Raw genomic sequence first — 18,764 nt, 5'->3', positions numbered from 1 at the left:
CAGAAGGACCTTGTTGCAAGTCTCACACACACATTGAGGGTGACAGCATGCATAGCACCATTGAATGCAACAATGATAACGGATATCATCACCCCGAGAGACGACTTGATCAAACTCCAGACTGCAAGAATCAGACCATCATACAACCACGTGAAGGTGGTCAAACATGTGGAATTCCTGAAATGGAATGGCTCTTACTTCTTTAGCATCACACCAAGCTGGAGATCCGACTGTATATCATTTGCAGGCTCTTCAGTTTAGCAGTGATGGTGAGGTCCATTACAAGGTATCCTTCTCTGAGAATTCTGCGTGGGAAGCGCTGCCACAGAACTTACAGGTGCCAAATAAGCTGCTGGCATGGATCAGAATGTTTCCACACGCTCAATCGAGATGACTGAGAATGAAGTGGAGAAATAGTTTTAAATGTAAATAAGTTAGTTACAATTTAAAAACCCAGCAAAGAAGAGCTGGAGGGAGAAGTGAGGAGAGACGCATACCTCCTCAGTGTTTGATTGACCTGCCATTCGTTTGATTTAGCTAAGAGTGATTTAAGTTACCGCCTACAAAGATTCCCTCACCGCTGCCAAGTCTGCTTACCTCTCGACCATCTTCAATGACCCCTCCCGGAACCCCAGAACCCTCTTCTCCACAGTCAAAAACCTCCTCCAGCCCCGTGCCAACAGCTTCACTACATCTACTCCTGCTTTATGCGACTGATTCCTCCAGTTTTTCACAGACAAAATCAACAACATTAATAGCTCACTATCCCCTGTACCCCACCCAGAAGCACCTACCCCAGCTTCCACCACTGTGCCTCTTTCCCCAATCTCTCCCTGGACCTCCTAATCCCCCCCTCCCCTCTGCCGCCTCTCCCAGTTCAACCTGGTTACCCCCCCTGAGCTCCTCCAACTGATTAGCTCCTCCAAACCCACAACCTGCTCCCTTGACCCTCTTCCAACTCCACTTCTGAAGTCCTTGCCTCCCTATCCTCTGCCCCTACCTCACTCACCTCTTCAACTCCTCGTTGTCCCATGGTACCGTCCCCTCTGCCTTCAAAACAGCGGTGATCACCCCAATCCTCAAACAACCCGGTCTGGATCCTTCCTCTCTCAACAACTACTGCCCAATCACGCATTGTTGCCAAACAACTCCATTCCCACCTCCATGCCAATCACCTTTTTGACCCCCTCCCGTCTGGTTTTCGCCCCCTCCACAGCACAGTAACGGTATTACTCAAAGTTCTCAACGACCTCCTCACCTCTGCTGATACAACATCCTAATCCTTCTTGACCCAAGTGCAGCCTTCGATACCGTGAGCCATAACATCCTGCTCTCCAGACTCAAGGACATCGGTATCGAGGGTACTGCTACTCAGGTGGCTCCAGTCCTACCTGTCCGACAGATCCCACTTCATTTCCCATCACAACCACTCCTCTGCCACAGCGTCCAGTCACCCAAGGCGTCCCCCAAGGTTTAGTACTTGGCCCCCTCCTCTTCACAATCTACATCCTCCCCCTCGGTCAGATACTCCGCCACTTCAACCTGGACTTCCACTGCTGTGCCGACGACACTCAGATCTACCTCAGCATCAAATCCCCACATAACCCCCCCCCCACCCACCCCTCACCCCTCTCCCACATCGAATCATGTCTCACAGCAATACAAAACTGGATGCAACACAACTTCCTCAAACTTGCAGCAAAACTGAACTCTTCCTCATCGGCTCCAAATCCACACTCAGCAAAACCTCTAACCTGACACTCACCATTGACGGCAGCACTGTTTCCCCCTCTCCTCAGGCACGCAACCTTGACGTGATCTTCGACCCCACCCTTTCCCTTGAGCCCCATATCCGCCATATTGTCAAAACTTCCTTTTACCACCTCCGCAATATTGCAAAAATCAGACCTTCTCTCACCCGCCCAGCAGCTGAAAGATTCACGCCTTCATTTCCTCCCGCCTTGACTACTGTAACTCCCTTCTATATGACATCACCGCAAGCTCCATCAACAGACTCCAACTGGTCCAGAACTCCGCCACCCGACTCTTCACACATACAACTCTTGGCACCACATCACCCCAGTCCGTCCTCAAAGAACTCCACTGGCTACCTGTCTCCCTCCGAATCAACTACAAACTCCTGGTCCTCACTTACAAAGCCCTCCACCACCTAGCCCCCTCCTATCTCACTGACCTCATCTCCCCCTACCAACCAAATCCAAGCTGCGCAGCTTTGGAGACTTCTCCAGGGCAGCCCCCAGGCTCTGGAACTCCCTCCCCCAAGACATCCGTGACTCTCAGTCCCTCTCCATATTTCAGTCCCGCCTCAAGACGCACCTCTTCTCTTCTATCATCTGCCCCCTGTTAACCGTATTATTATTCCCTCATCCTAACCCCTCCCCCCACTTCCCCTACTATTGTAAAGCAGCTTTGAGGTCTCAAAGCGCTTTATAAATTCAATTTATTATTAAGTTGTAACTTTTGAGTTTGCTTTGTTGAATTAAAGGGCCATCCCCGGTCTCTGTGCTCCACTAGCATTTTAAACTGTGGCGGACCCCCCCCCGTGCTCTGTCACAGTAGTGGGAATAAAGGGAGTGCACCGTCACAACGCCATGTTCTTACATTGGCCTAAGTAATTTAATCCTCTTATGTTACATAATTGACAGACCGTGTTATTTGTATGTCGTATATTGTCATAACCTTTTTGTGTGAAATGATTAATAAATATCATATAGTCTATATTCTATTTTTAAAATGTGACATTAGTTTAAGAAGGTGACGATATGTAATATAGCAGAGCTTATATGAGCGACTGATGTTAAACTTTACTTGTAGTCATATTGTTTTTGGACTTCTTGAATAACTTTTTGCCGCAATTTCTTCCCATATTTGCTGTTTTATAAAAGTACATTGAACAATAACAGGTCTTTTAAATCAGCTGATAAAAAGACATTTAAAGGAATATAAGGTCGCTTGGTTAAAGGTGTTTAGTGCAACCGGCCGCAGCTTCTTCGCTCTGTTTCAGTCGCACAGTATACGTTCTTATTTATAAATACTGAGCTCCTCTTTCGGTTTCTTGTGTGCAGGACGACGTGGTGATGGGAACTCTGACGGTCAGAGAGAACCTCAGCTTCTCTGCGGCGCTGCGACTCCCAGCGAGCGTCTCTCAGAAGGAGAAGAAAGATAAAATCAACAAACTGATCGAGGAGCTGGGGCTGGGCTGGGTGGCCGACTCCAAGGTGAGGAGACGGGGAGGGACGGGGACGGGGAGGGGGGGACGGGGAGGGAGACAAAAGACAGTGACTACAAAATTTGATTCGATCGTATAAAATGCAAAACTGCAGCTTTTATTGTGAAGCCGCTGCAGTAACGTTACTCCGAGTTCATATACTGTAGATGTATAAATATTGGAACACTTCATCAGTGGACCTCAGGCCGATGGGAACTTACCAGACATTTACCTGAAGGACAATGTGACAGGTAATAAAGAACAGAAATTGAGAGTGGAGCGAGAAAATAATTCAGAAATAAATGTGAAAAACTAAAAATATAACAAACTAAAGAGATGGAAGGCAAAGACGAGTAACGATGTGCGTTATGTCCTCACAAGTATAGAAGTACACACCTGTGTGTGTTTGTGCAGGTGGGCACTCAGCTGATCCGCGGGATCTCCGGCGGCGAGAGGAAGAGGACCAACATCGGCATGGAGCTGATCATCGACCCGCCCGTCCTCTTCCTGGACGAACCCACCACCGGCCTCGACGCCAGCACCGCCAACTCTGTCCTGCTGCTGCTCAAGAGGCACGCATACACACACACACACACGCACACACACACACACACACTCACAGATTTAAGGGAGAAACCTGCGAATGTTGTGAGATTAAAGAAAGAAAACCTTGAATATTCTTTGAGATTAAAGTAAATGAACGTGAGCAGCCTCACAGTAAGAGAATGAAATGCTGATTTGAAGGAACATGTTCTGTTTCTTCAGGATGGCCTCCAACGGTCGCACCATCATCCTCTCCATCCACCAGCCTCGTTACTCCATCTACCGCCTGTTCGACAGCCTCACGCTGCTCGTCCACGGCCAGCAGGTCCAAACACATCTCGTTTCTTATTCCTCCTCTTTCTGTCGCCGGCTCTTTTAAACGGCCAGGTTGTCTTTTTGTTTCACGGTGAAGCGTCTACAACACTTCCGCTTCTCGTGTTCTACTTTGTGTCCTGACTTTATAGATATCATTTTGATTTGACTCTTGTTTCCAGGTGTATCACGGCCCGGCTCAGACCGCGCTGGACTATTTCTCCGACATCGGTAGGAACATGAAATGAATCCAACGCAACTTTAAGTATAAGCTGATGTACTGGATGTGATTCGGTTTGGAACTTCATTTCCCAGGATACACCTGTGAGCCCCACAACAACCCCGCTGACTTCTTCCTGGACATCATTAACGGAGACTCGACCGCCGTCTCCTTCGACGGTATTAAGCAAGACGGTGTGTGTGTGTGTGTGTGTGTGTGTGGAACTTAAACATTTTTATTTATTTATAATTATTATTATTATTTTTCCTTGTTGGGACGATTCTGAATCCCCTTTCCCCTCCAGATCCCGACGCGGTGACGATGTCCAGACGAAGCATCGAGGGTAAACTCGTGCAGGAATACAGAAGCTGCCTCAACTTCAAGCAGACCGAAGCAGAGCTGGGTCAGAAACATCCGTCTGTTTAAGTGTCTGAACTTAAGTCAGGAACATATTTATACATATTTTAAATTAAATAATGGCAGATTAATACACACATGCATAATTAATTAATTCATTAATTGTTATTTATTTTTATTATGCATGATTTATTTTATAATTTATATATTTTTTGTTAGTTTGTATTCATTCTTATTTATACATTTTTAGGAATTAATTTATTTCCTGATTTAATTTTATAAATAATAATTTAGTTGTTTGTCGCATCAGTTAATTAAAATGTTTTATCTGATCATTATTATTCGTGACTCGACGAGTTTTATATGAATTAACACTTAATCCACGCGACCTTCTTCCTCTCAGAGAAGATCATTCGGGGCAGGCAGCTGACCTCGCCCTCGCCCTCCAGAACCATCACCTACCACACCGGCTTCTTCACGCAGTTCAGATGGGTGCTCAAGAGAACTTTCCGCAACCTCATGCTCAACCCGCAGACCTCCGTCGCTCAGGTAGGAGCGTCTTCATCAGACGAAGAGGAATGTTTATAGCGTATGTTCCCCACATTCATTATGTCTGTTTAATGTCTTCAGATAGGCGTGACCGTGTTCCTCGCTGTGATCGTAGGACTCATCTTCTTCGACGTGACGAATGATCAAAGTGGAATACAGAACAGGTATTATGTGACATGACGAACGTGTGCACAGACGAGAGACGTTTAATGGCCTGACGCACGGTAATCTCATGCACGGGTTTGTCCTCAGGTTCGGCGCGCTCTTCTTCATCACCGTGAATCAGTGTTTCAGCTCGCTGTCGGCCGCCGAGCTCTTCATCTCTGAGAGGAAACTCTTCATGTGGGTCTGAGTGACTGTCACCAGCGTGTTGAGACGTAACCGGCACTTAATAAAGTTTGTTTCTTCCTCATCAGTCACGAGTACATCAGCGGTTACTACCGGCTGTCGGTTTACTTCCTGACCAAGATCCTGTCTGACATCATCACGCTGAGGACCATCCCCGCCATCGTGTTCAGCTGCGTGTCGTACTTCATGATCGGTGGGGAGCAGCGCACGCAGTCTTTATTGTATTTCTTCTTTTCGTTTGACACTCTACATTATTAGTGTATCGACATGTCGTGCGTTAAGCTCGTACTTCGGTCCTGTGATGTTTCCTCGTGCAGGTCTGAAGCCGACGGTCGAAGCGTTCTTCATCTTCATGTTCAGCGTGACTCTGGTCTCCTACACGGCCACCGCCATGGCCCTCGCCATCTCCGCCGACCAGACGGTGGTGGCCATCGCCAACATCTTCATGACCATCGCCTTCGTCTTCATGATGGTGACACACCGCCGCTAAACTCCAGAACGAGAACTTTGACTAAATGTGTTTCTCACCTGTGAACATGTTGCTCTGCAGATCTTTGCAGGTTTACTCGTCAATCTTCCCAGCATCGCCAGCTGGCTCGCCTGGCTGAAGTACTTAAGTATACCACGATACGGCCTCGCTGTACGTACACACACACACACACACACACACACACACACACACACACACAAATGATTTCCCTCCACATGTGAGTGTTAGTCACAAATATCCAGTGGCGGGCCGTTTAGTTGTAGATAGCAGGCACTCCCAGCAGTACACTGTGCAGCGCCTCTCGGAGGCTGGGAGCCGGGGGTACCGCTCGTACCGTAAATCAGTGATTTGAAAGTGACGGACAAACCACGATGTCTATCTTTTCTTGAAAAGTTCCTCTTGAAAAGTTCCTCTTGAAAATGGCGTTGTAATTTGTTGTGGAATATTCTTCTATATTATAACGAAGTTCTCGGTGAGATGTTCAATAAAGTTACGCAAAACCAGGTTTCGTCTTTGACCCTTTATTCTGAGATCTCAGAATCACGAATGTGAAACAGTCTGCAGGAGAAAACATACATCTTATATCGCACGTGAGGTGACCTCGCGAAACATTAGTTGCCGTCGGGACATCTGTCCTGAGCAAGATGTTCTTTTGGTCTCGCTACAAGAGATCAGTTGGATACACAAAACACGTCCGCAGCAGACTGCCGGCGTGGGAACGTCCTGGCACACAGCAGTTTTCTGCTGAAGGAACAGTGAATGTTTTGCATAGTTACAGAAGAACATAAAAGTACATGAACATATAATAATTGCTATCACAAATGATATCTGCGACCACATCGATCTCTTCTCCTCCTTCAGACGTTGTGGGTTGAAAAAAAACAGCTTGTAGAAATCTACACAAATTAGCTCGTTCAGAGTTTGCTAGCTCTGCAAAGCTCCGCCTCTCAATAGTGCATATCCAATCAAAAGACGTGGACGTGCTGACGTTATCGTACGCCTGCTAGCTGCCCCGGTGTCCTCTTGCACCCTGGCAACACATCATGGCTGAAATATGATTGGATAAAAGCTCTAACATAAAGGCCAGACCTCCACATCTCCATCTGAGGCTGGAAGCAGCGCAACCAAGAGGAAAGCTATGACATGAAGAGGATAGACTCTGGGGAATAATTTAATACACATTACATTTATATTCTCATGATGTTTAGGTCAGCTGACGGCCCACCACTGGTATATAACTTTAATCTGAATAATCGAGTTTCTCCTGTATACTTCCTCTCCTGTCCTTACACTGACCTGTTGATGACGCTCTCGTCTCTCAGGCTCTGCAGGTTAATGAGTTTCGGGGGTTGGCGCTCTGCAGCGGGAACAGCACCATCAATCCACCCGGAGTCGTGTAAGTCAAGATATTTATTAAGAACCGGCTCCACCTGCTGGACAGAACGACGCATTACATCCCAGCAGACCTAAAACAGTTATAACTTTAAATCTGTAGCAGTTTCATTAAAGCTGAGTCATAAATGTGTTTTGTGATTAAATAGTGACATCTTGTAATCAGTCATTTAAGCGTCTTTGAGTACCTAGAGATGTATGATGATGATGATGATGATGATGATGATGATGATGGTTCCTCACTGGGCTGTGTCCAGGTGCACCGGGGAGGAGTTCCTGCAGCAGCAGGGTGTGGACTCCTCGTCCTGGGGTCTCTGGCAGAACCACGTGGCTCTGAGCGTCATGACGCTGTGCTTCCTCACCATCACGTATCTCAAGCTGCACTTCATCAAGAAGTTCACGTAGACCTTCATCACTTTTATAATCCAGAGCTTCTTCTTACTCGTGTGATTCAAGAAGTTCAATATTTGTTAACTCTTCACTAATAATGAAATGTGATTCAGGATGTTTGCACTTTAAAGTTCAGAGCTCTTCCACACGATGATGCAACAAGTGTGTCAACAATTAAACACTGAATCTGAATCTGTGTGTGTGTGTGTGTGTGTGTGTGTGTGTGTGTGTGTGTGTGTCTGTGTGTGTGTGTCTGTCTGTGTGTGTGTGTGTGGTATTTTTAACCTTTCAAAAATAAAAATAGGCCTAATTTAATACAGACAGTGAGCGGGAGAGAGATGGAGACGCAGCTGTACCTGCCGAACAAGTTAAAGCTTTATGTAAGTACCAAATGAGAGGAGACCTTCACTTATTTATTAAAAGCAGAGTCGGGACAACTCGTGCTTTTTGTAACGTGTGCCATTCAGATGTTAGCATCGCACACGGCAGAACAATTCTCCAAGCACGAGGCACAAACACACACACACACACTGTCAATGACCTCATGTGTGACAAGAACAGTTTCAGAGGCAGACCGAGAGACCAGAGCTGAGGGACAGATGTCGATGCTTTGTGTCAAAGATAATGTAGCTTCAGCTTCTGCGATGATTTCAGTCGCAGTGTCGCGACATGTTTCCAACTCTGACTTCACAAGAAGTCCTCGTGGAGGAAACAAAAGCCACACAACTCGTCCATCAATAAATTGATATTAACTAATAAATAAAATACATCAATCTTATAAACATGTCTGTACAAGTAATACATACTTTACATAAACATGTATTTCCTGAATGTATATACCCGTCATGTGTTCACATTATATGGTTAGGGGCTGAGGACAGAGCTGTGAAGGTGTAGACAGAAAATTTCCCTTATTTTGAAATTCCAATGTTGACTGTGTGTGTGTGTGTGTGTGTATAGACACTCACTTCCATAGCAACCGCATATATAAACAGTCCCAGTGTGTGTGTGTGTTCCAGTTGAGTAACATCAGTAATGACTGGATTTACACACACACACACACACACACACACACACGTGAGTAACTGTTTCCATAAACTTGAGCCTCTGATTCTGAGTATCTTTTAAAGTTAAAGAAAAGAATAAAAAGCTGATGAACGAGGAGAAACTGTTTTTAAGTATTAAGTCCTTCAAATTCAACGTGTCAATTTAGATTAATAAAAAATAAAAGCATGTCTTTCTTACTTTAGTGTGTTCAGTATCTATTTGGGCTTTTCCAAGTAAACCCATGTCACTTTTAAAACATCAGTTAAATGCTGAAAGATCACATTTCTATACAAACGTATGTTTGAAAGTGAAACGACTAACTTCAACTTAGAAATCAAATCTTTTCCTCTGAACTGTAGTGAAGTATAAAGTGTGTGATTATATATTAAATGATCACAATGTTGGGAAGCTTTAATGCTTCACTAATCTCTTCTGGAATAAACGTGACACGATGTGTTCGGAGGACCAGCTGGCGGGAAACTCCCGGCGGGAAACGTGACTCCGTGTCTGTGCGGAACACCTGAAGTCAAAACATAAATATGATGAGAAGAAGCTGAAGAGGACAATGAAGAGTGACGCACACTGCAAAGTGTTGAGCTTTAAGAAGTCATTGGTGTCATCGTGATGAAGACGAAGGCAAAGGTTCTGAATGGAGCCACAGAGAGTTTAACTTCATAATCCCCACGTGTCTCACGTTTGTTCTCCTGGATCACGTTTGTTCTCCTGGATCACGTTTGTTCTCCTGGATCACGTTTGTTCACGTTTGCAGTTTTAATCACGTTAACTTCACTACTTGGTCAGGTAATGTAAAAAAAGACTTTAGCATCGTTGTCCCGGGTGAAGGTCCCGTGTTGTTGACCTATGAACCGGGACAAAGGTCATTGACGATGCAGTTGATGCGCCGTCTGGAAATGTCCCATCGGACCGAAAGTCATCCCAGAAACACTTCTCTCATGCTCCTGAGTGGCGGGGAGACTGCTACTGTCCGGTGTACCGGGGTCTCAGGTTGATGACCCATCGAGTCCAAGAAGTATTTAAAACATCATTACATTTTGAGGCTAGTAATCTGCACGTACACCAGGGAGGGCCACAAACAACGTGTCCTCACTCATCAGTAGGACACTATACCCGTTTCCACAGCTCTCTGTACAACACGACTACTTTCTATTGTTCATATTCAAATGCATTTAGTCCTCATTTAATTATATTCTTAATTATCTTTACACACAAACAGATCATCTGTATTCCTGAGTGATATATTATTTCATATGCAAATCCAAAATCCTTCTTTCAGAGCCAGTTAGTAAGAAATGCGTTCATGTGCGCAAAGAGATCCGACACGGTTTGGCATCTTCCCTGTAACTGCACATTCAGGAGATTAAGAGGCAACGTACTGTCCGCAAGGAAGCTCAGGAGTACATCTGTATTCCTGAGCTTTTGTCACTTTGGATGGTGTTCTCCAAGAACACGGGGGTTTCAGCGTGCAGCGCAAAACACCTCTCCAAACATTCCCCACCTTACATCTGTGTGCATCTGTGAATCACACCTCTAATATTCAGAATGCACCTCCAGTGGAACTTGGTTGGAATGATTTGTTTACAGCTGTGAAACCGATCATTGTATGGATTTCTGGAAATGGACTGGCAGAGTGAGCCGGATGCCCATCCCCGGTCTCACCTGCAGCTGGGAGGCAGGGCGTCGCTCGGGTTAGTCGATGTTCCGCATGCATAAAGTTTAAACAGCAGCAGATTAACTCTGTTGCAACTCAGAACCACAAACTCCGTCAGATCCGCTCAGACTTTCCAGTCTAGACGTTATGATATCCTTCATCTCTCCCCTCCTCTTCACTCCTTTAAATCTCCGTCAGTCTGCAGTCTGTCCTTCAACTCTTTCTACAACCATGTCCTGCAGGTTGTTCGTCGTTCTCCTCCTCTTCCTCGGAGGGCAGAGCATCGACTTGGCTCACGGTGAGTACAAATACACTCATTTAAATCTGAACTAAATTGAACTTGTGATGCACAACATGGGTCCAGAGAGACCCGAGTGAGTTTCAACTGTAAATATCTTTAAAATAAATTATTTAATCTTTCACAATTCCTCAATTAACTTGTTTTTGATCATCACAAATTCTTATTTTCATTTTTACTTTCTTACTTTTTGAATAGAAATCACTTCCCTTCATGGATGTTAGGGTTAGAATAGCTCGTGTCGAAGGTTAAAGTGTTGTGTTCCTGACGAACACCTCAGACGTGTCCTCATGAAATATGCAGCACAGACGACACCTGTTGACCTCGGGACAGATAAAAGGTTCACGGTAACGTAAAGGACAATTAGATTCAAAAGGTTTTAAAAAACATTATAGGAAAATTATATTCTCACGTGTATATATATATATATATATATTATTATATATTATTATATGTTATGGATAACTTTGCATAATTGGTTCATTTTTTTAATAAAATTGTGGATCTTTAAACTTCGTGTGAGGACCAACACACACCGGGATGGAGACTGCACACCGGTGTTTTAAGAAATCCAGTAGCACCTTTAAAACTTAAAGTTAGCAAGTAAAGTGCAGATAAATGAAACACCTGTCGCATCACAAGCTGTAAGGTAACCTCCAAGAAAAATAAATCTGTGTTTAGCATTATTATTCTGTGTGAGATGGTAGTATTGGGGAAATATCCGATGATGCTAACACAGCTGACGTTATAAGTTTTATAATCGCAGGTATTTTGTGTTATTTCTAACGAGGCAGCGTTTCGTGTCCTCAGACGCTTTTGATTTGTAGAACATTGTGAAATTACAGCTGCATACAGCATATTTTTGCTCGTAACCCCGCGCTCTTGAATCAGTTTAGTAAACACATGACTTGGTACAGAACACCGACCCGTAGTGACGAACATCTAACCTCCAACAGCTCGGTCCGTCTCCTCTCTGTCGAGTTTTGAGCTTCCAGAGATCGATGGTTCTGCTGTGGACACCTGCAGGATTTTCTTCGGCGCTGAACCCGACACCACCACCACGACCACGACCACACCCACCACCACCACGACTAAATCAACCACACCCACCACCAAGAAGGTAATTTAACCATGAACAGTTAGTCGTAGCACCCAAAGCTTCTCAAGGCTAACAAGCTAGCTCATTAAAACTTGTGTAGTCGTTACACGATATATGAATATGAAACATACGCATCTGTGTTTGAAAGGTACCACACGAACAAACGGGCCTTTCCCTGTTTTAATCTTTTATGTCTCATTTTCCAGCAGCTTGTGGCCACAACCAAAAAGCCAGCCGTCCAATCACCACCAAGGAAACCAGAAACACCAATCAGGCCACAGCCAGCTCCGGCAGGACCAATCACTGACAGCCTCCTCTACTACCTCCTGGCCAATGGCAGAGCACACGCGGCTGGTTCCCCCCCGGGGTTAGGGTCATCGGATAGCGACGAGTCAGCTCAAACGCCGCGGAAAAGAGCGGGAAGGACGAACCAGAACAGATGGAAAATAGGTTCGTTTTCTTCAGAGGACTCGAGTGACGAGTCTTAAAGTTTTAGTTTTCAAACTAAAATGGAGATTATTCGGTTTCGTTTCTTCAGATTATCAACCTGTTGGTTTACTAATGTTTACATTTATTCTCTGAAAAGTCCCAAGATGACCACCAAGTCTAGCAGCCAGGAGATATCAGATCATCTTTTGTATGTTAGTTTACAGCAGCTGTAACCAAAACAACTGGGTTCATTGTTTTAAGCTTATTTATTCTTGTAATGCCCATGTGATCGCTGTGATGTAAAACAATTGCTGTTTATTTAACAATTATTAAAAAAGTATTCACATGAATGACCCGTCTGCTGCTTTATAAACCAGTTCTGATTAACTGTCATTAACTGTCATGTATGACATGACATATTTAGTTTATAGTTATGAGGTTTACCAGTTGACATTACAGTGAAGGGGTTGACGGTGTTCGGGTCAGTGCTGCTCGGCTTCTTGTTTGTCTTTCCTCTGATCCTTAGAAGAACCTTTGTTGTGTTTGCCTGAGAAAACATCAGAGCGATTATCACTGACTGACTTACTGGTCAACAAAATCCACAAACATATACAATATACATGTTCCTCGTGTTGCAGCTAATAGCATGTATTCCTGTCATGTGTTGGATAAGAATAGCTAAATACAAGAGCTTAGATACTTTCAAGCATATTTTAGATTCAGGACCTTTTTCCTGTTGGTCAGGTCCTGAAATCTTTCTGGAAGTTTCTTTGTGTGCAAACGTTTTTAGGATTCTGCTAAAGTTGCTGATTTTTTTGACGGGAGCACAGCCGTGAAGACTCTTAAAGAAACCTCAACTTTGAGGCATTTCACTGCTGATCTTTGGCTGTTGATTGGCCCAGACAGAGCCTGCAACATTGAAGCGTGTTTTCTTATTATTTAATTGAAGGTACTATGGTCAGGTGTGTGTGCGTACCTTCTCGTCCTCTGAGCTCCGGCAGCACTGAGCTTCTTAGATCTGGGAAATGGATGTCGGACTTCTTTTTGGTCGCTGTAACGCCACGATCGGACAACAAGGAGCGCTCGTAGGTCAGATTCTTCTCCGACACCTGAAAGGAAAGACAGTAGTAACTTTGGAAGAGCACATTCATTGTGATTGTGTTGTGAAACACGGACTGCGTTACCTGTGCAGCGAGTGATCCCGTCATGTGGCCGGATAGTCGACTGTAGATGCCACCGTGAAGCCTCGACTTGTCTACACACCTGTAAAAAACAACAAAGAAATGCGATCCATCATATTCTAAAACATTTGGAGAGTTTTACTTAGGGGTCTAAAGCTCGACTGGAACCCAACGTGCTCAAAATGTTTGCACACTATTGTACTTATGAGTGAGAACTTCAGTACCTAAGGCTGTGGGTCCCAGGGTGGAACCCGGCACCCAGGGAAAGGTGATCGCTGGTGGCTGGGCTGACAACAGAGAAAGAGGGGATGAAGGGTGTGGAGGAAGGAGGAGGAGGAGGAGAGGACTGGGATACACTAAAATTAAACTCCTCAACGTCTGTGGTGTCCATGGTGTGAAAAACTAAACTTCTTAACGAAGCTCTGTGGTCCGGAGACGTTGGGGAGGTGAATGAAGTGGAATCAGCGACAGTAGATATATTTGTTGTGTCGTTAATTTCTGCGTTGTCTCTTTTCTTTCTTGCCTCTGTAGGAAATGTCTTTAGGGTCATTGTTGTGGTGGACTTGGTGTGGTTGCTAAAAGACCCAAGCTTTGTTTTAGGTTCTCCGATCAAAGATTTGTAGTGATGGGGTTTTACATCAGATTCAGCTTCACTGCTCTTCTTACTTGAGCTTATAGAAACCTTTGCGATTAGATTTACTAAAGACCTGGTTGTTGCTAAATCCTCTCTGTTCTCTGTATCTGAGGCTTTCAATGTTTTCGGAATAGTGGTTCCTACTGATGCGTTGGATTCAGGGGTTTCATTCGGCATGGAGGTTGAGGTTATTCCGGATTCTGTGGTGATCTTGGATGCAGACGTGCTCAGCGGATGGATGCTGGAGGGCTCAGAGAAGACAGGATTCTCCTTGTAATCTCCACCTGAACCCTTGGATATCTCTATGTGGTTTGCAGCCGGGCTCATTTTCAAACATCCGTGATCTTCATTGATATCTTGCAGATTGGTTGCGATCGATACTTCAGTAAATTCCCTGTCCGTTGGAAGGCCTCTCGAAGGTTTGTTGGGTACACATGTGGTGTCATTTGTGGGTTTAGTATCTGAGGATGGGACAATTTTGGACAACTTTGAATTTGAGGTTCCTTTAGGTATTGTTGTAGCGCTGTGGGCAGGACTGGCTTCTCTAACAACTGTTGAGCACGGCCTTGAAGGATCTGAGGGGAAAGTCTTTGAAGGGCCGGGGGACAACAATGTGTTGTTTTTGGTTATTTTTAGGGAAGAGTTCGAGGTAGTCTTGGATGGTTTAGGGTTTGAGGGTAAGACTTTTGGACATTCAGAGGTCCTTCCTTGCTCTGTGTCTGTGGTTGAACGATCGGCCTGATGCTCTGAAGTCGTAGGCGTCTTGCATGGAGTAACAGAAGGGATAGTTGTGGTAGAAACCTCAATTTGGTAATTTCTTGGTAGTTGAGATGATTTCAGTGTCAAGCTTGTCTCTGCTTGATCACTGTTTGATATTTTAGAAGTTATGAATGTTGAAGCACTTTCAGGGTATTCTGTGCTGAACGTCTTGCCAATTATCTGTGTTACGTGCGTATCTGTACGATCCACAGAGGCTTTTGGAGATGAAGTCCCATTTGGTTGGTCAGTGGTTGAGCTTTTAGACAATTTGGGCACTTCTGTGTTTGAGTTGTTCCAGCTTTTACCAAAGTCTTGAAGCTCAGATTTACTCGATCTACAGACCTCCACCACACTTGGCACGATGTTGTCTGATACTCCTTCTTTTGCATCTGTATTTTTCAAAAGGTCTTCCCTCGTCTCTAGTACAGTAACTTTCCTGTGTTTAGGTTTAGTTACCACTGTGTTATTGTCCTTCAGATCCAATGAATCAGAAGTAAGGGTTTTACTTGATTTAAAAATCTCTTGTTCCTTCCTTAGAGCTAAACTGGTGTTTTTTCCTGGTTTACTTTTAATGGCCAAATTTGGTTTTGCTGCATTATCGATCTTTGAACCTAAAGTTTTGGGTTGTTTGGTGGAGATCAAGGGTTCTGAGGTGTTACGAATAGTTTTAGAAAGCTTTGAAGGTTGCTTTCCTTTTGATTTCTCCATTTTCTCTTCTTCCTTCCTCTCCTTCTCCTTGTTGACTTTCTCATCAATATCTTCAACTTGTTTCTTTTCTTTGCTTCTCCGGTTCTTGTCATCCCCTTCATTCCTTTCTCGTCTTGGAGTTTTGGTTATTTTTGGAAGGGTTGAGTTTTCCCTGTGGTCTTTTTGGATCTTAGCATTCAGCTCGTCCAAAAATCTATGTAGATTCAGAGAAAGATGTAGAAGCTCAGTATAAATTTGGTGGCTATTCAACAAACAATACGTCGGGGCTACTCCAAGGGCAGAACTAAGGTAAAAAAACTAAACTAAATCAAATTCAACTCGTTCTTAGATACACTAAGCTCCGGGGGAAGCATCTGTAGTAACAGTAAACCACACATGACTGCTTGTTAAACTACAAGCACACAGAGATACCTGATGTGGAACGAGTCTTGTGTGAACAGAGGATGTTCTAGCAGTTCTGAACACTGAGCTCGTTTTTCTGGTTCCATCTGGAGACAACTCTGAAAGAGACAACACAAAAGTATTACTGGTTCCAATATGCCCAACTTTCACTCAAAGTGAATAAGAATAATACGTCACATACACTGCATTTAATCTGATCTCGCTCTTGTTTCTTGCACTTAGCAAAAGCTAAAGCCAAATGAATGAATGTTTTACAGTCCTTTTGATCATGTAAAGTTATTTTAAATACTTGTAGTAACATTTAAGTCAATAAACCAAACTGTACCTGCGCCAGGTCCAGGGCGGTGGGTGTGATTATAGGAAAGCGCTGCTCCAGTGGAACTCGACCAGAATATTCGGGCAGTCTGACTCCGGAAAAGACGGGATTCCTGTAGAACAACTCCTGGTGATGAGTCGTCAGGTTACCTACGAGAACCCAAAAGAGTACAAGTGTGTTGAGAGAGTTAAAAGACGAGATCTTGCACATATTTCTCTAACATATATGCTTACCGAAGCACCTGACGATGTGGTAAATCTGGTCGAGGTCGGAGTCTCCGGGGAACAGAGGCTGACCTGTTAACATCTCTAATAACAGACAACCAAAAGCCCACACGTCTACCGGTCTACACACACACACACACCTGTTAACATCTGTATCAACAGAAAACATGAACCAACACATCATCCGGTGTACACACTAACACCTACTTTCCATATTTGGTGTCTCCCACCAGCAGTTCAGGTGCTCTGTACCAGCGAGTGGCCACATAGTCGGTATAGACCCCCCCCTCCGCAGACGATGTCATGGTCCGGGCAAAGCCAAAGTCGCACATCTTAACCACGCCGCCCTGAGAGATGAGTATGTTCTCTGGTTTGATGTCACGGTGGATGATCTAGGAAGGATATTGAAAGCCATCAGCGCTTTGAGAAGACGTGGTTCATTACTCTGATTGAGTTTGTCCTCACATTTTGCTGGTGGCAGAAAGCGGCGGCCCTCAAGATCTGGTACAGGTACTGCCGGCTGGTGTTCAGGTCCAGTCCGCTCGGGTTCTGCTCCAGATCATCCAGTAGGGTTCGCTCTACGAACTCAAACACCAGATACCAGCGGCGGCGACGCTTCCACACTTCTAGAAGGTTCACCAGGTTGTCGTGACGCAGTTGCTTCATGGTTACAAAGATGACAGCGGAGAAATAAGCATTATATTAAAGCATCTTTTACTTAGTGCCAATTGGCCTACACCTTGAGTGAGACTTATTAAGCTTTTGGTGCTTTATTTGTAATTGCCAAAGAAGAACCTGTTTAGTTTTGGAGCGGATCTGAATCACGGGGCGGATAAAAGCTTTGTTCACTTTTGTTAACGTCGCAACATTTGTTTCTGCAATCATGTAGTGTCGGAATCATCCGAAAGAATTAGTTCCCGACTGGGAAAATTCATGTTATTCTAGTTTGAATTGTTTAGTTTCATGCATGTGCAATAAAAGTACAAGAAGCCTGTATGTGTTTGTTCAATCTGTATTATTTTTCTGTCCTATTAAGACTCATATTAAAGACTAAGACCACAGTAATAATCCAGACGGCACAGAAAACACTTCTCATCTTCCGAAGTCTCCTCGTGTCAGGAGTTTGTTCTTGGTTTGTCTTGTGATTGACAGGCTGCTTTGCGTTTTGCTTGTCTCAGGTTTCAGTCTTGATGCTCAGTGACTAATTGATTGGCCGATGGATTGATTGACAGGTACCCTCAGCAGCTTGATCTCCCTCAGGGCGATCTTCTTCACCGCCTTGTCATCGTCCGAGTCCACAAACTTCTTGATGGCGACGAGGCGGCCGGATTCTCGGTGACGGCACTTCAGCACGGTGCCATAACTGCCCTCCCCGACCAGACCCAGAGACTCGTAGCGCTCCATCCGACCTGCAGGGAGAGACGCTCATAACGTCACTAATATCATATATATGTCATAAATACATTTTACTGATCATCATCGAAGCAAACGCAGCCTTTAGAAAGTAGTCAATTTAGAAAGAGACAGTTTTATAAGTGAAAGTACTCATTATGCAAAAAAGATTTATATGTATTTACACTATTTTGGAAACTATTCTGATGTCTTTTAAAAACACGTTATGCTAAAGTGTCTCTTTGGGCTCGTTACTCACTTTAACTAAACAATCAATGTTTTAATATAGAAAATAATCAGCAGATTAATCCGTTATAAAAAATAATCTAAAACTCCAGCTCCACTACTACAACAGTAGAATCCTGCTTTACATGAATGCATGAATAATGTAATATTATATATATAATATTATAACAGTCACATCCTGGAACATTTTCCTGCTTTAATACAGTTTTACTGATTATACTTACACACTTGTACCGAGGTATAGGACCTGTACTGTGACTGTGTTGTTGCAGTGTGGTATTAGTGCTTTTACTTCAGTAACGGATCTGAACACTTCATAATAAAGTAACTTAATAATAAACTACTAAACACAAACCTTACAGGTGAATTCCGCCGCCGTGAACTTCCGTTATCGACGTAAACACGGGAGTTTCTGTACGTGTGTGTCGTCTCACAGTCACCGGAGACCCTGTGTGTGCGCGCGTGTGTGTGTCGCCCAACACGTTGACATGGTAACGCCTCCCGCCACGCGCTCTCTTTGTGCACGCGGG

General features: G+C 44.3%; 2 protein-coding genes and 2 long non-coding RNA genes across 5 annotated transcripts in view; 2 read left to right on the top strand and 2 right to left on the bottom strand.

Moving 5' to 3' along the window:
* LOC115023539 (ATP-binding cassette sub-family G member 2-like) overlaps positions 1 to 8,022 on the top strand; it is a 15,431-nt gene extending 7,409 nt beyond the window's left edge. The window contains exons 6-19 of one of the 2 annotated variants that reach the window (XM_029454593.1): positions 3,087 to 3,239; positions 3,644 to 3,801; positions 3,995 to 4,097; positions 4,267 to 4,315; positions 4,400 to 4,483; positions 4,609 to 4,707; positions 5,065 to 5,210; positions 5,292 to 5,374; positions 5,463 to 5,552; positions 5,627 to 5,751; positions 5,876 to 6,030; positions 6,109 to 6,198; positions 7,371 to 7,444; positions 7,698 to 8,022. In XM_029454593.1, the coding sequence (XP_029310453.1) occupies positions 3,087 to 3,239; positions 3,644 to 3,801; positions 3,995 to 4,097; positions 4,267 to 4,315; positions 4,400 to 4,483; positions 4,609 to 4,707; positions 5,065 to 5,210; positions 5,292 to 5,374; positions 5,463 to 5,552; positions 5,627 to 5,751; positions 5,876 to 6,030; positions 6,109 to 6,198; positions 7,371 to 7,444; positions 7,698 to 7,845 (1,557 nt within the window). In that variant the 3' untranslated portion in view covers positions 7,846 to 8,022. Of the gene's footprint in view, positions 1 to 3,086; positions 3,240 to 3,643; positions 3,802 to 3,994; positions 4,098 to 4,266; positions 4,316 to 4,399; positions 4,499 to 4,608; positions 4,708 to 5,064; positions 5,211 to 5,291; positions 5,375 to 5,462; positions 5,553 to 5,626; positions 5,752 to 5,875; positions 6,031 to 6,108; positions 6,199 to 7,370; positions 7,445 to 7,697 lie in introns of both variants that reach the window. The other variant, XM_029454592.1, reaches the window with a different exon arrangement.
* On the bottom strand, positions 6,721 to 7,773 carry LOC115023571 (uncharacterized). The gene is made up of 3 exons (XR_003834024.1): positions 7,629 to 7,773; positions 7,345 to 7,478; positions 6,721 to 6,789 (listed from the first exon to the last, which is right to left on the bottom strand). It is a non-coding gene; the product is annotated as an uncharacterized LOC115023571 (long non-coding RNA).
* Positions 8,023 to 10,820: 2,798 nt separating the features above from the next.
* LOC115023567 (uncharacterized) lies at positions 10,821 to 12,285 on the top strand. The gene is made up of 3 exons (XR_003834020.1): positions 10,821 to 10,844; positions 11,801 to 11,964; positions 12,150 to 12,285. It is a non-coding gene; the product is annotated as an uncharacterized LOC115023567 (long non-coding RNA).
* Positions 12,286 to 12,553: 268 nt separating this feature from the next.
* On the bottom strand, positions 12,554 to 18,716 carry LOC115023532 (cyclin-dependent kinase-like 5). Its single transcript, XM_029454573.1, has 11 exons — positions 18,590 to 18,716; positions 17,833 to 18,005; positions 17,062 to 17,256; positions 16,804 to 16,988; positions 16,606 to 16,718; positions 16,382 to 16,521; positions 16,066 to 16,154; positions 13,778 to 15,847; positions 13,557 to 13,635; positions 13,349 to 13,481; positions 12,554 to 12,919 (listed from the first exon to the last, which is right to left on the bottom strand). Exons 2-11 carry the CDS (start codon positions 17,998 to 18,000, stop codon positions 12,855 to 12,857), a joined length of 3,237 nt encoding a protein of 1,078 aa, XP_029310433.1. The 5' UTR covers positions 18,001 to 18,005; positions 18,590 to 18,716; the 3' UTR covers positions 12,554 to 12,854.
* Between the last annotated feature and the right edge of the window lie 48 nt (positions 18,717 to 18,764).

The sequence above is a fragment of the Cottoperca gobio genome, chromosome 18 (genome assembly GCF_900634415.1).
Source record: "Cottoperca gobio chromosome 18, fCotGob3.1, whole genome shotgun sequence".
Classification (NCBI taxonomy): domain Eukaryota; kingdom Metazoa; phylum Chordata; class Actinopteri; order Perciformes; family Bovichtidae; genus Cottoperca; species Cottoperca gobio.
Note: the sequence above shows the minus strand (reverse complement) of the source record. Positions and strands in the feature narration are given on the sequence as shown.